Consider the following 12782-nt stretch of genomic DNA (forward strand, 5'->3'; position numbering starts at 1 on the left):
TTTGATAGACATAACACCATTCAGTCATTTCGATGGGCTGGTTAAAATTATTGGATAGTGTTTTTTTCAGTCCTGTCTGTTTCACAGGTGACTAAATTTTTTTATTTTTGTGTTAGAGCATTTAATTAATTGGTTGCAATCTAGGTGTGAAGGGGATTTTAAGCAATATAGTAAAAAATGCTCCAGGAAAACATCTTCTACCCCACCTTTAAATCCAAGTGGTGTTTTGGTAAGGCTGTGTATGATTTTTTTTTTTTTTTTTTTTTTGTATTAATGTGTAATAATCACAATGACAGAATCAATAATTATTAACTAATAGGAAATAATTTTTAACCAGTTATCCTGTATAATCAGTATTTTTAGTTTCGGTTCTTCATGTATACACTGATCAATCCTAACATGACCACATGATGAAGAGATAGCAACATTGATTATCTTGTTAGTGTTCCACTGGTGAATGGGGCAGATCTATTAGGCAGCATGTGAGCATTAAATTCTTGAAATGAATGTGTTGGAAAATCATAAATGGTTCAATGTGAGGATCTCAGCATTTTGATGGAGACCGAACTGTGAATGACCAAATGACCAGGGCAGAGAATCTCCAAAACTGTAGTACCTACCAAAAGTGGTCTAAGGTAGTACAACCAGAGCCCAGTCCAGCTGAGCATCAGTGCTTGATAAAGAAGTCTGAGGCAAAGAGGCCTGACCTCGAAGTCTTAGAGCAGTGGTTTCCAACCTTTTTTGGCTTGTGACCCCATTTTAACATTACAAATTTGTGGCGACCCCAGATATTCAAAACTGAGACTTTTTTTTATTTTTGCTTAAATGGATTTATTTTTACCTCCGCCAAGTGTAACAGCGGAGGTTATGTTTTCATCAGGGTTCGTCTGTCTGTCTGTTCATCTGTTTGTCTGTTAGCAAGATAACTCAAAAAGTTATGGACAGATTTTGATGAAATTTTCAGGAAATGTTGATACTGGCACAAGGAACAAGTGATTACATTTCTCCGAGTGCTTTTCTAGTGATCATGTAATAGTTTGCTCTACAATGTTGAAAATAAATGTTAATTTAGAGGACATTTAGTCTATATAATGTATATTATTATGGACGGAGGCAGAAAAGCCAGGTGTAGATTACTGCACAAAGTGAGAATTTTATTTTCCTTGGTCAGGATATGTACAGTCAGTCCAGCTTGTATTTACAAGGCTGACAATTAATACTGAACAAACAATAACTCAAACTATGAATTACGAAAGAGCTGCAGCATCTGAAACTGACTACAATGAACATTTGAAAGATAAACAGTACCACAGTGCTTCAGTTTCAGCTTCACAGTTTGTCATGTCTTTTATGGATTGGGATTGTCTCTGTCAATTCTCCATATATTTTTTATTTAGTTTTTTAATCAATTACTAGAAATTTCAGGCGACCCCATTTGAATTTCATGTGACCCCATGAGGGGTCCCGACCCCACGGTTGAAAAACACTGTCTGAAACGTTCTGATGCTAACGTCTTGGTGGCCAATACAACAGCAAACCCTCAGAGGCCTAAACTTAAATTCCTTTTTAATGTGGATTTTTTTTTAGCCATTTTGCTTTTCCTTGTGATGGGAAATGTGGGAAGGGAGGTAATGACATGCAGCAAAGGACCAGGAAGGCCTGGACCAAGAATCAAATCTTTGTTGCTTTAAGGCCTCGGCCTATGCCAGATGAATCCCCAGGGATCTCTACATTTTTTTTTTTTTATTACATTGTCATTAAACAAATTAAAATCCAATAGATCAAGACGTTGTTTTCATGTCATATTCTAATCTCAAAATGCACAGAGGCTTCATTTACAAATTGAAAGCACAAACATTTTCGTGTTGAGGCCACAGCCCCAAGACCCCCCCTACCGGATTTTAGTTTCACACCTTTTTTACTGCTCAAGAGTTTGCAGGTCTGATTAACCTGAGTTGTTGATCCTCGGCAAAAGCAATGCACAACTTCAATAGTAGAAACATTGTGTGAGAACCCTGCTTTCCTAATGCTTCTCTGATAGTAATACAAGTGTCTCTGCGGAGTGGAGGTGTACTATTTATCTGATGTGTCTGTCTTTATCGTCTTAACTCCGGAGCGCAGTCGGGATAGTTAATGAATTCTGCCATCATTAAGTTTGCAGAGTTACATAAGAAAAGGAGACTTGAATTAATTGATATGCTGTGCCATTCATTCTGGTTCTGGTGTTTATGGAAAACACAGAGCAGGCAGCACAAGGAGCAACCCAATTATACCCGACTGCTTCATGACAAACAGGAATAAGCAACTTGAAAGAGCTGTCACTGGATCCAGTAAGGAGCATACACTTAACAATGGTGCTAGGTTGGTGGGGGTTGGGGGGTGGGATGTTTCCATTTTTTTTTTTTACATCAACACTCACCAGTTCATTTGAAAACGCAGCATTTTTCAAATTGTACATTTTATTGACACCAACAAAATGCTGCTTTATTGTGTTGTCTTCTCACAACACCCCCCTCCCCCTTTTAATGCATGTATGTTTATCTTTCAGTCATTAGTCATTTAGCAGATTCTCACATGGTGCCGTAACAATTAGTATTCCTCTGTTCAAGCCTTCCCCAAATGAAGCCGCCTCGGCTTGAATTGTTTGGTCGAGGTTGTATCCACCCCAGATGTCGCAACCGCTCGGAATTAATGTGGATTAACGTGACACGCGCAGAATGCTAATGTTATCTCCATCCTGCTGCTGATGGCCAGACAATTTAATTGCTGTGAAAAAAAGTATAAAAAATGTAATCCATAATTTCATATTTATGATAATAGCCTCTGGCAGTGAGAGGGGGAAAAAAACGGAAACACAGTTTTTCCCGCCCTTTGCCCTCGTTAGAACTCTCTCGGCTGCTCCTGCATCTCCTGATTATGAACAGAGGCTACCTTGGCGCGCAACTTCATTAAAATCTATTTAAATCAACTTCAACAGCAAAGTGCTCCTTCTTACAGCATGTACGAACAGAAGTCTCTGGGAACATCATTAGAGAGTCGGATTTGTGTGTGTGTGTGTGTGTGTGCGTGTGTGGTACTTCCTCTAAGTTTGGATAACAAGCTCCTTCACAAGTGTCAACACCCCCAACCAATTGCGTCCGTGTTACTGTAATGTGCCTGACAGGCTGAACGACTGCTTTGCCTCTGCCTTGATCCAGTTGTTTTGTTCCTGAGTTCAGCAGGCGTGTTCTCACTACAAAGTGGCCCTGGGTGCCCTGAAGGTAGACCCCACCGTCTGGGTCCCAGTAAATATGTCACCCACAGGGAGAGGCCTTCAAATGACAGTATAGAGCCTCGTCTGCTAAACCTCCCATTAACGGGGAAGCAATCCTCTGAACTTTGCTCAACCTCCGCACTTTCTCTAAACATGTGTGCCTTTGCTCAAAATGATGCTTCAGATCCGATCTTGCCTTATTTGAGCTCCTTCCCCACAGATGCAGAGCAGCAGTGCATTCTCAGGCAATAATATGCACTAACTCAAAGTCCAATGTGGTTTGACTGGAGGGTAAATGCTCACTGGGGGGGCACTTTGAAATGAATGTGTCAAAGGTTTGTGATGCACAAAAGATATGCAGCTCATCCTGAAATAGTTACTTCCACCATGTCCTGTGTTGGAGTCAAGGATGCTGTTGTGACTTGGTAATGATGTCTGCCTGCTTGTCTGTATGCCCCAAACATGACTGACAGTGACCCCATGAATTTGACGGGTTACAGGTTTTTGAGGAAAATCTCCAATTATGGTTTTCAGACCATTTTTAATTGAAATAATTTGACGTAAATTGTAGTTTTAATGCATTAGGGATTACAGCTGAACGATGAAGCCAAAAATGTTATCACCATTCAGATTACAACAAATGTCATATATTTATTTCTTTTACCCAGTATATAAAGTATTCAAATATAATCTCAACATTTTTTTTTTTTTCAACACCAAAATATGCATGACTGAAATTAAAGGAGTTATATTTTGCTTTTTTAAGTGGAATTATGCATTTTAAAACATTTCCCCTTTGGTCTACATAAACTGTAAATGCTATGCTTGGGTCTGAATTCTTCATTAATTCAACTCCACAGGTCCATCTTCAACTTTATTTCTGAGTAATGACACCAGAAAGGTCATTTTGAGCGCTGGCCCTTTAAATGCACATGACCCCACCCCTCCAGGTTGTTGACTGTTCCGCTCTGACCCGTTCAGCCACTTGTGTTCATTAATACAACCAAAAACTGAACATTTTAGGTAATCTGCTCAAAGTTTGGACATATTTTCAGTATGGACTACAACCACTGCTGCTGACAAACAATTATGTCGTACTCAGAGAAATGTTCGTCGTAAGTCTTAACCTCATATGTGCAAATGTCGTGATGTAACTTGTTATAAAACTTAACAAATTAAGAAGGAATTAAAACAGATTGTAGAAATCCACTCGATTTTTGCCAAAATGAATATAAAGATAGCTTTGCAGCACCTGGAGGGTTCAAATGCAGACTTTTTGAACTGTTAGGGTCCAAATAAACAAATTTATGTACCAAAGACTAATAAAAGTGAGTTTAGCAAAATATGACCCATTTTAGTAAAAGAACAATACAACTTCTAAGCAAAACTGAAATGGCTTAAGGATTATTGCAGAAAGAAGTAGAGTGATGCTGACTTCTGAATTAGCTGAAGTACCTTTTTTCACATTAGTCATTCAGAGAAAAGTGAATTCTGAAAAAAACAATCTTTTCAACTTCTTCTTGGTTTGCAGGTCTCTACTCGTCCATTTGGAGAATGGCTACTTTGGCCGTGGCTTCGACCAGTTCTGTCCATATCTTCACCACTACAACATGTACGCAGACAACATCTACAATGCCAGCAAAGTGCTTACGGTACGATATCATATGAAGTATTTCCTCATTGGCATTACACAATATGAGTGTTTCATCAGCATTTCACAAGCTGTTCATTACAGTGAATCTGATGAGATTTTATCCCTGTGAGGAAACTGGGCAGAATTATTAGACTAAACTCAATAACAGATGTATATGTGGTTAATGAATTCTGTGTTACTGACCTTAGCAGTTCCACTACTGTCACAGATGCTAGTGTTGGCATTATATCACTATGCGTATTGATAAACAATGCAAGAAAAATCAAAACATGTTACTAAAGAGACAAAATGATCATTTTTTAGGATAAGACTAAATAATATGGGACCTATTGTTACACTTCTGACGTTCTCTGCTTCTAGCTTCCTCTCAGCTTCTTAGTAAACTGAAGATGTAATGGGACATCGTCTGAGAAAGTGTACAATTTTTCCAGTTTTCTACATTTTTCCAGTTTTCTACATTTACACATATTTGCCTTTTTAACTGTTGTCTGCTCAAAGATGACAACATTAACTAATGGCAGTGGCTGATGTTTATCTGTTGCGCATGAGTCTCCAGTTCAGCCATGGATTCTGACTGTGGCTGCATTGTATTCAGCTGTGTTTCAGTACTGCTAGCTTAAGTTCAATATGGTACTAAATAGGTGTTAAACTGTGTTTCCTGAAACTTATATAAAAAAGCACATTGACTGATGCATTTATTTCAGTGCATTTATATCAATACTTTTGCATCTATGACACATTTGAACGTGTAGAGTTTGTGTAATGTGTTGTTTTGCAGCTGCTGAAGACTGTAGCCCAATGACTGAAGAAACAGAGTGTAAAAACATGTTTGATTCATTATAAAAACTCCAGCAGTACAAATGAATCCACTATCTAGGTAATTAATGAAATGAAGTTGGTTCAATTTCCAGTTTTGCTGGTTCAGGTGTAGAAGGTAATACCTACATCTAACATTTGTCAGATTCAGATTGTGTCAAATTGTAATAGGTCCCACATTGATGACCTGTTGTTGACAACATCACAGCACTAAATCCAACATATTTTGAATTTTAATGAGAAAATGCTATATGTAGAGTGTTTAACTCATGACCCATTCATAAATGTATAAAAAACACAGTTTCTGATTTTATTAATTCCTGATTGTTCCATCTGTAACAAAAAACAAAACAAAATCAATCCATCTATCCATGTATTGATTGTTTCTTCGCCTCTTTGATGCAGTACGGACTTGAATGTGTTCAACTCTTCACATTCAAAGTGCTGTGGTGCCAAAATATAGAATGAAGTTTTTACCTGTGTGTCTCTACTCAGTTGTCAGTTCTTAACAGAGATCCAAACCGTTAACACTTTGAGATGTCTTACTTCACAATCACTTCACTGCATCTGCTCTGCTTAATAAATAATTCCTCTCACATTGTCCCCATCATACTTGTGACTCTTCACCCCTCTGCTGTCCGACTCGTATTGCTGCAGGCATAATGACCAGCTAAACATGCACACAGACACACACAGCACAGCTGGCATTTAAAGTCAAGTGGCATACAGTGATGTTTATAACGACGCCGCAATAGAGGAGAGCTTTACTCAGGTCTATTTAAATACACGAGCCATGTTTATTTTGATGATTGACATGAATGACAAGATAAGAGTTTTTGTCATCCAAATGTTGACAGATACTCATGCTGACATGATGCGCAAATGCATATTTAATGACAACTACAGCTGCCCTGCCCCCACCTCCACCGCCGCCTCCTCGCACCTCCTCTGGCAGCAGCATAATGAGTGACAACAAGAGGATTTTTGGGTTTGTCAGGAGAAGTACACAGTTAGAAAGTGACATGTGACTCAAGGGTCGTCACTGGTCGTGTTACGTCCATCACTCATTATCTGAGCTGCATGCAGATTGTGTTGGGGAGAAAACATATACACCAGGTACCGGGTGTAAAGATGGATGCACTCTGCTCTGTATGTGGCCACTGACTTCCTGATTCAAGGCTGATTCACTAGGACCTGATTGGCTTTGATTTTACACTCATTTTGATTCAGTTTAGGATATTTAAGAGTTAATGCTTGGATACAAAAGAGATTCTTAGAGAAAAATAAGTGCTGTCAATTGCACTAACCTGGAGCATCAATAAACATATAAAGGCTGACACTGACACCAAATCAGTCCCAGGGTTTAGTTACTTCATATGATTTTCCCAAGATGCCAATGTGCTCCTTAGTTATAAAACTTGTACGATCACAAAGAACTTCAGTTGCACAAATACTTTTTTTTTTTTTTACTGAAGAGATGTGAGAGAAGATTAAAAAGCAATATGATCTAATGTCTTTAATAGAAAAACTTTGTTAGATTTTAAAGGTCAGGTTTTTTTGATAATTTCTTCTTCAAACTGTTTTTATTTAACAGTTATATAACTACATACTTCCTACTTTTTACTGAAGTTGTATCCTTCATGCCCTTCATAGCCTTCCTACTTCATACAGTCTTTGTGCTTGGTACTTTTTTTTTTTTTTTTTTTTTTTTTAAAAGAAATTGACTTCAAATAGGTCTTAAATTGCTTTTTAGTGCTCTTAAAAGTCTTACATTTAACCTGCAGAAACCCTGTATTATATTTACAGACATTTGGATTGAATTTTTCAAAGGGACTAACAGATTTATCATGATGTTTTTCCCAATACAGCCCAAAAAAACGAAATAAAATCCTGAAATTGCCGTTTCACTGAAATTTCACTGTCATATTTTTGACATGCTTAAGGGTGTTTGTCTTTTGTCTTGTTAGATCCAAGTGAGGAAAAACAAGGCCTTCAGACGTTTTAAGAAGCTACAAGAAGCCAGACCAGAGTTCAACGGCCATAAGCTGGAGGATTTACTTCAGCTTCCCATCCAGCGGATTGATCAGTAAGATTCCTGTGTTCACTTTAAAAGAGATTATTATGTTATCTTTCTCAGTTCTCATTAACTGCTACAAAGATTCGTGTGGTCTTTTCACATGTCGAAAACTAGTAAGTAAGTAAGTAAATTGTATTTATAGAGCACTTTTCACAGACAGAGTCACAAAGTGCTTTACAGTGCGAAGTACAAATAAACATTACAAATAAAATACAATTAAAATACTATTAAAACACAATAAAATACAATTAAAATACAATTAAAATATGATAAATACATAAAGTGCAATCATTTTGTTGCAGCCCTGAGTCAGTTGGGAAATTAAAAAGCCTGCTTGAACAGGAGTGTTTTGAGGTGTTTTTTAAAACTCTCTACAGAGTCCATGGACTGTAGGTGTAGAGGCAGGTCATTCCAAAGACGCGGTGTTACAGCTTTAAAAGACCTGTCACCCTGCGTGCTAAAACAGGTGTGAGGAACCATCAGCAGGTGGTGCCCTGAAGATCTCAGGCTACGAGCTGAGCTGTAGGGCTGAATCGGAGTAGCAATGTATGCAGGGGCCTGCATACAAGATAACAAGATAATCAAAGCTAGAATGTAGACTTCAACTACAATCTGCACCTTTGTTTGTCTGGTCGAACACATGCATCTCCTCATCTCATTAATGTATTTTAACATTACACAGAAACCTATAAAAGGGCATAATCTAGGCCTACATTAAATTATGCGTTAAATGCTAAATTACAAAGACATGGTACGACATATGTTACATAAGGCAGACTACTACATGTCTTTAATATACAGGGTTATTCAAAAAGAATGAACCGATTTCATGACACATTGCTTCAGTTATCAAACATTGTCATGGAATGAGACAGTGACCATTTAAAAAAGTTTTGAATGGCTGCTTCGATGACCTTAAACATCGAATAACAACAGCCATCAACTCAGTGGATCGTGATATGCTGATACGCATCTGGGAGGAATTCTCTTATCGCATTGAAGTTGTCCGTGCTGCAGGTGGTGGCCACATTGAACACTTGTGAGACAGGAAATAAAAGTTGATTGTGAGTAAAATACTTGTGACTTGGCTGGAGTTTTCTATTGCTTTTCCTTATTAAAATATTGCATAATGAAATCAGTTCATTCTTTTGAATAACCCTGTATCAGTGTAAGAATTTGTAAATTCCAATTTATTTTTTTAATTTGAATTGCATTTTTTTTTCAAAAAATGGTATTATTTGACTCTTTGCTAAGCTCCTCCCTACGTTAACAGCTGTAATCAGGCAGTGAGGCCAGACATGCTTTCAGGAAAAAGTGAAAATGCCCAAACATGGTTAAGGATTAAACAGAAGGAACAAAACAGCAGTCACAGATGAGTCCAATGCGTAGTCTACCCAAATAAGCTGTGAATTTTGTGTATTCTTGCTGACTGTGGACACACAAACAGACTAAAACATGCCCTTATTTCTCAGATAATGTTGTTCATATCTCAGCAAAATTGGTATTAAACCTCAAACATCTCTAACTTAATATATATGGAATCAAACCTAATTAAGACCTTCTGAACATACCCGATGCCAATTCAATGGTCATAGGGCTCTCAACCTGTGTCTTTCCATATTCAGTGAAGGGAAAAAGAGGAATCGATCCAATCTTGTGTTTTCTGTGGTGTGTTGGAAAATTTGTTCAGTTGTGTGAATGCTATTGAAACTAAAGTTGCATGACATTGTCCTCCTTTTACTCTCAGTGTAGTCAACAGTGGAGGTGTACTGGTGCTGCTGTTCCACCATTCAGAATACCGCTGCAGATGGGTCACAGATTTCATGCTTGAGTTTTGTTTTTGCAGTTTAGTTGTTTTCCTCTCACCAGTCACCCACAGCATTGCACAATGTATAGTCTCTGTGACAGATGTAATTATTATTATTTGATGTAGCACCCATGTAAGTAGTCAGACTGTCCACAAACTGTCAAAATCTCTTTTGTTAAGCACCAGTTTTGTTGGCTGTAATTTCATGCGGTCTTGATCTCGCTTGTTAATTAGTGGAACAAGAGGAGAAATGGGCTGAAACGTGCTTTCCATTGCAGCACATATCATGACACTGGTTTATCAAGCTGCTTGCTTGTATCTTAATTAGGGCCCGTCTCATCTTCTCATCTCTCCAGATGTACAATCGAGTGCTCAAAACGTTACATCCATCCATCACACAAAGGAAAAGTTGTTTGAGAAAAAGTGACTTTTAACCTTAACATCTGAGACATTTTACTGTACGTCTAATTTATGTTCACTTTCTCCTCTTCAACAAAGGCTTGCCTTTGCTTTATTTGCTCAAAGATCCTACGCTTCTCGGATAGTTTAAACCTCTGTGACACGGAATCTGGGAAGCAGTGGCACTAAAAAGTGAATTAGAATCTGCATAGGGCTGAGTGAAATGGCACCACAATCACAATAATTCCTAACATTTTCCATATTGGTCCACATCAATATTTATCACAATATATAATTTGATTTAGGTGCCAGTTTGAAGGGTGTTCTGTAAGTTTATGTGCAGTTTAGCAAAAAAGGAAAAAAAAGGTTTGTTGCCATTAAGTATAGATTTGAGTTTACAGAGTGCACTTGAATGTACCATGAAGTTTCTGACAATGTGTGTCAAACTTAAAAAGACTGTTACATCCAATAAATGAAACATACATTTTATCACAATACCTGTTTTGATATTATCAGCCACTACATCTGCCACATATGAGTGATTGTAACTAGAGGTTGATCTTGGATAGAGTTGTGTGCATTAAGAAAATAGTTTGGAGAAGGAAAAAAGCAATAGCGAATGCTGCCTCCTCTGTGAAAAACAACCTGGCATTGACATCTTTGTATCCGCGCTTTCATCCACCATCAGAGACGCTCACATAATGGACACTCAGGAAAGACTCACTGAACAGCTAGTTCTCAGATTAAGGTGATTAAGGACTGAATGGGACTGAATGGAGTGTAGCTGTAGCCAGATGCTGTGGCCGAACTGTACAACAGCAGATACACACACCTGCCACTGCCATTGGTGGATGTTGTTTTACTTGTACATGGAATGATGCCTGGCAGAAAGTTGAATAATGAACTTTATGGATTTTTACCAAATCCACCTGCTAAAAGTAGGTCCTCCAGTTGCTGTATTATGTATTGTTGTCATATGCTGCCACATATTGTCATCAATGTTATGAGCGATAATAAGCTAACAGAGTTACGGTATTTGAACAATTCACTTAATCCAAAGGTTTGTTTTAATGGAGACTGGCAGGAGAACTTTTTGATTTAGAAAGGTTTATCTTCTGCTTCAGTATTGCATTGGGCTTTTATTTTTGAAATCTGTCATTTTAATTTTTGTTTGTGTGTGTGGTACAGACAGAGTTTCTGTTATTAATCAGCTGAGTGCTGATTATAATGGAGGAGAATAGGCAGAGTTAACAGATGAAATGGCTGGCTCTGTTATAACTGAGACACTAATAATGTTAGGAAAGAGAGAGAGAGAAGGGAAGATCAAAGTGGACGACTGAGAAACAGCACAGATGCTCTGTGAGTCAGACACTGGACTCATTAAACCTGAGCAAAGCTGTCATTTGAGGAAAACCACTTTCACTAACTTCTGTAAAACTCAAACAATAAGTCATATAGAAAAAAAAAAAAATCATCTGATGTCTTTATTCATGAGAAACACGTTTGTGTATGGGTAATTTGTTGTCCATAGAGCAGAATCAAACCTGTTAAATAGGATAAAAAGAAGACACAGTATTAGTATTAAAAAAGATGGCAGAAGACGAAGACAGTTGACTGAAAGACTTCAACTTTAAAGAAGAAAAGCAAGAGAAGTAAAACAAAGAAACAAATACAAGAACCAGAGGATAAAGTTTAAAACAACCCAACACTAACAGTGGTAATATGTACAGGCAGACTACACACACGTAAAGTGACTGTCTTTGTTATAATAAGTACATAAGTAAAGTTTATTTATAAAGCACTTTTCACAGATAAAAATCACAAAGTGCTGTACATAAAGTGGGTGTAATAAAACAACATAAGAATGATTTCATAAAATAAACTAGAAGCACTTGGAGAGCGCAGACCTCCGCCAAGGCTGATCAGTGGCGCCCCCCGTGGGCCCCCCCACCCCCGATCACCACCAAAATTTAATCATTTCTTCCTTATCCCATTTCCAACAAACCCTGAAAATTTCATCCAAATCTGTCCATAACTTTTTGAGTTATGTTGCACACTAACGGACAGACAAACAAACAGACAAACAAACAAACAAACAAAAAAACAAACCCTGGCAAAAACATAACCTCCTTGGCGGAGGTAATAAAAAGGATAAATCCATCAACCAAAAGCTTTCCTAAATAAAAACGTCTTGAGTTGCTTTTTAAAAGAGTCCACAGAGTCGACCACACGGAGGGACAGGGGCAGGTCATTCCAGAGTCTGGGGGCTACATTCTGAAAGAACAGGTCTACCCGGGTTTGAAAATGAGTCTTTGGGACCTTCAGGAGGCTCTGGCCTGAAGACCTAAGGGTGCACCCTGAGGAGTACAGGCACAACAAGTCGGCAATATAATGGGGGGCCTGACCATGCAGCGCCCGGAAAGTCAGGATTAAAATTTTAAAATCAATACAAAATTTGACTGGAGGCCGATGAAGAGCTGACAAAATGGGAGTGATGTGGGCTGTTCTGGGCGTACCTGTCAAAAGTCTAGCGGCACAATTTTATACCATCTGAAGTCTGTTTAGAGTTGTCTCATTGAAACAAGTGAACAGAGAATTGCAGAATTGTTATGTCTGAGTCTTGGAAAAATAATCATTATTTGCTAAGAAAATCTAAAAATAATAATGTGATATTTGCTTGTGAGAAAAATAATGAATCCTAAAGAATCACCATAACCCATTTATATATGCTGTAAAAATGTTTCATGTGAATAAAGAACCAAAGGAGCTGAACAAT

At 37.9% G+C, this 12782-nt stretch overlaps 1 protein-coding gene across 2 annotated transcripts in view; it reads left to right on the plus strand.

Moving 5' to 3' along the window:
• The window catches only part of arhgef39 (Rho guanine nucleotide exchange factor (GEF) 39), an 86183-nt gene that overhangs the window by 15699 nt on the left and 57702 nt on the right, over positions 1-12782 (plus strand). For both annotated transcript variants that reach the window (XM_030148503.1, XM_030148504.1), the window contains exons 4-5: positions 4785-4905; positions 7691-7809. In XM_030148503.1, the coding sequence (XP_030004363.1) occupies positions 4785-4905; positions 7691-7809 (240 nt within the window). The remainder of the gene's footprint in view (positions 1-4784; positions 4906-7690; positions 7810-12782) is intronic.

The sequence above is a fragment of the Sphaeramia orbicularis genome, chromosome 12 (assembly GCF_902148855.1).
Source record: "Sphaeramia orbicularis chromosome 12, fSphaOr1.1, whole genome shotgun sequence".
Classification (NCBI taxonomy): domain Eukaryota; kingdom Metazoa; phylum Chordata; class Actinopteri; order Kurtiformes; family Apogonidae; genus Sphaeramia; species Sphaeramia orbicularis.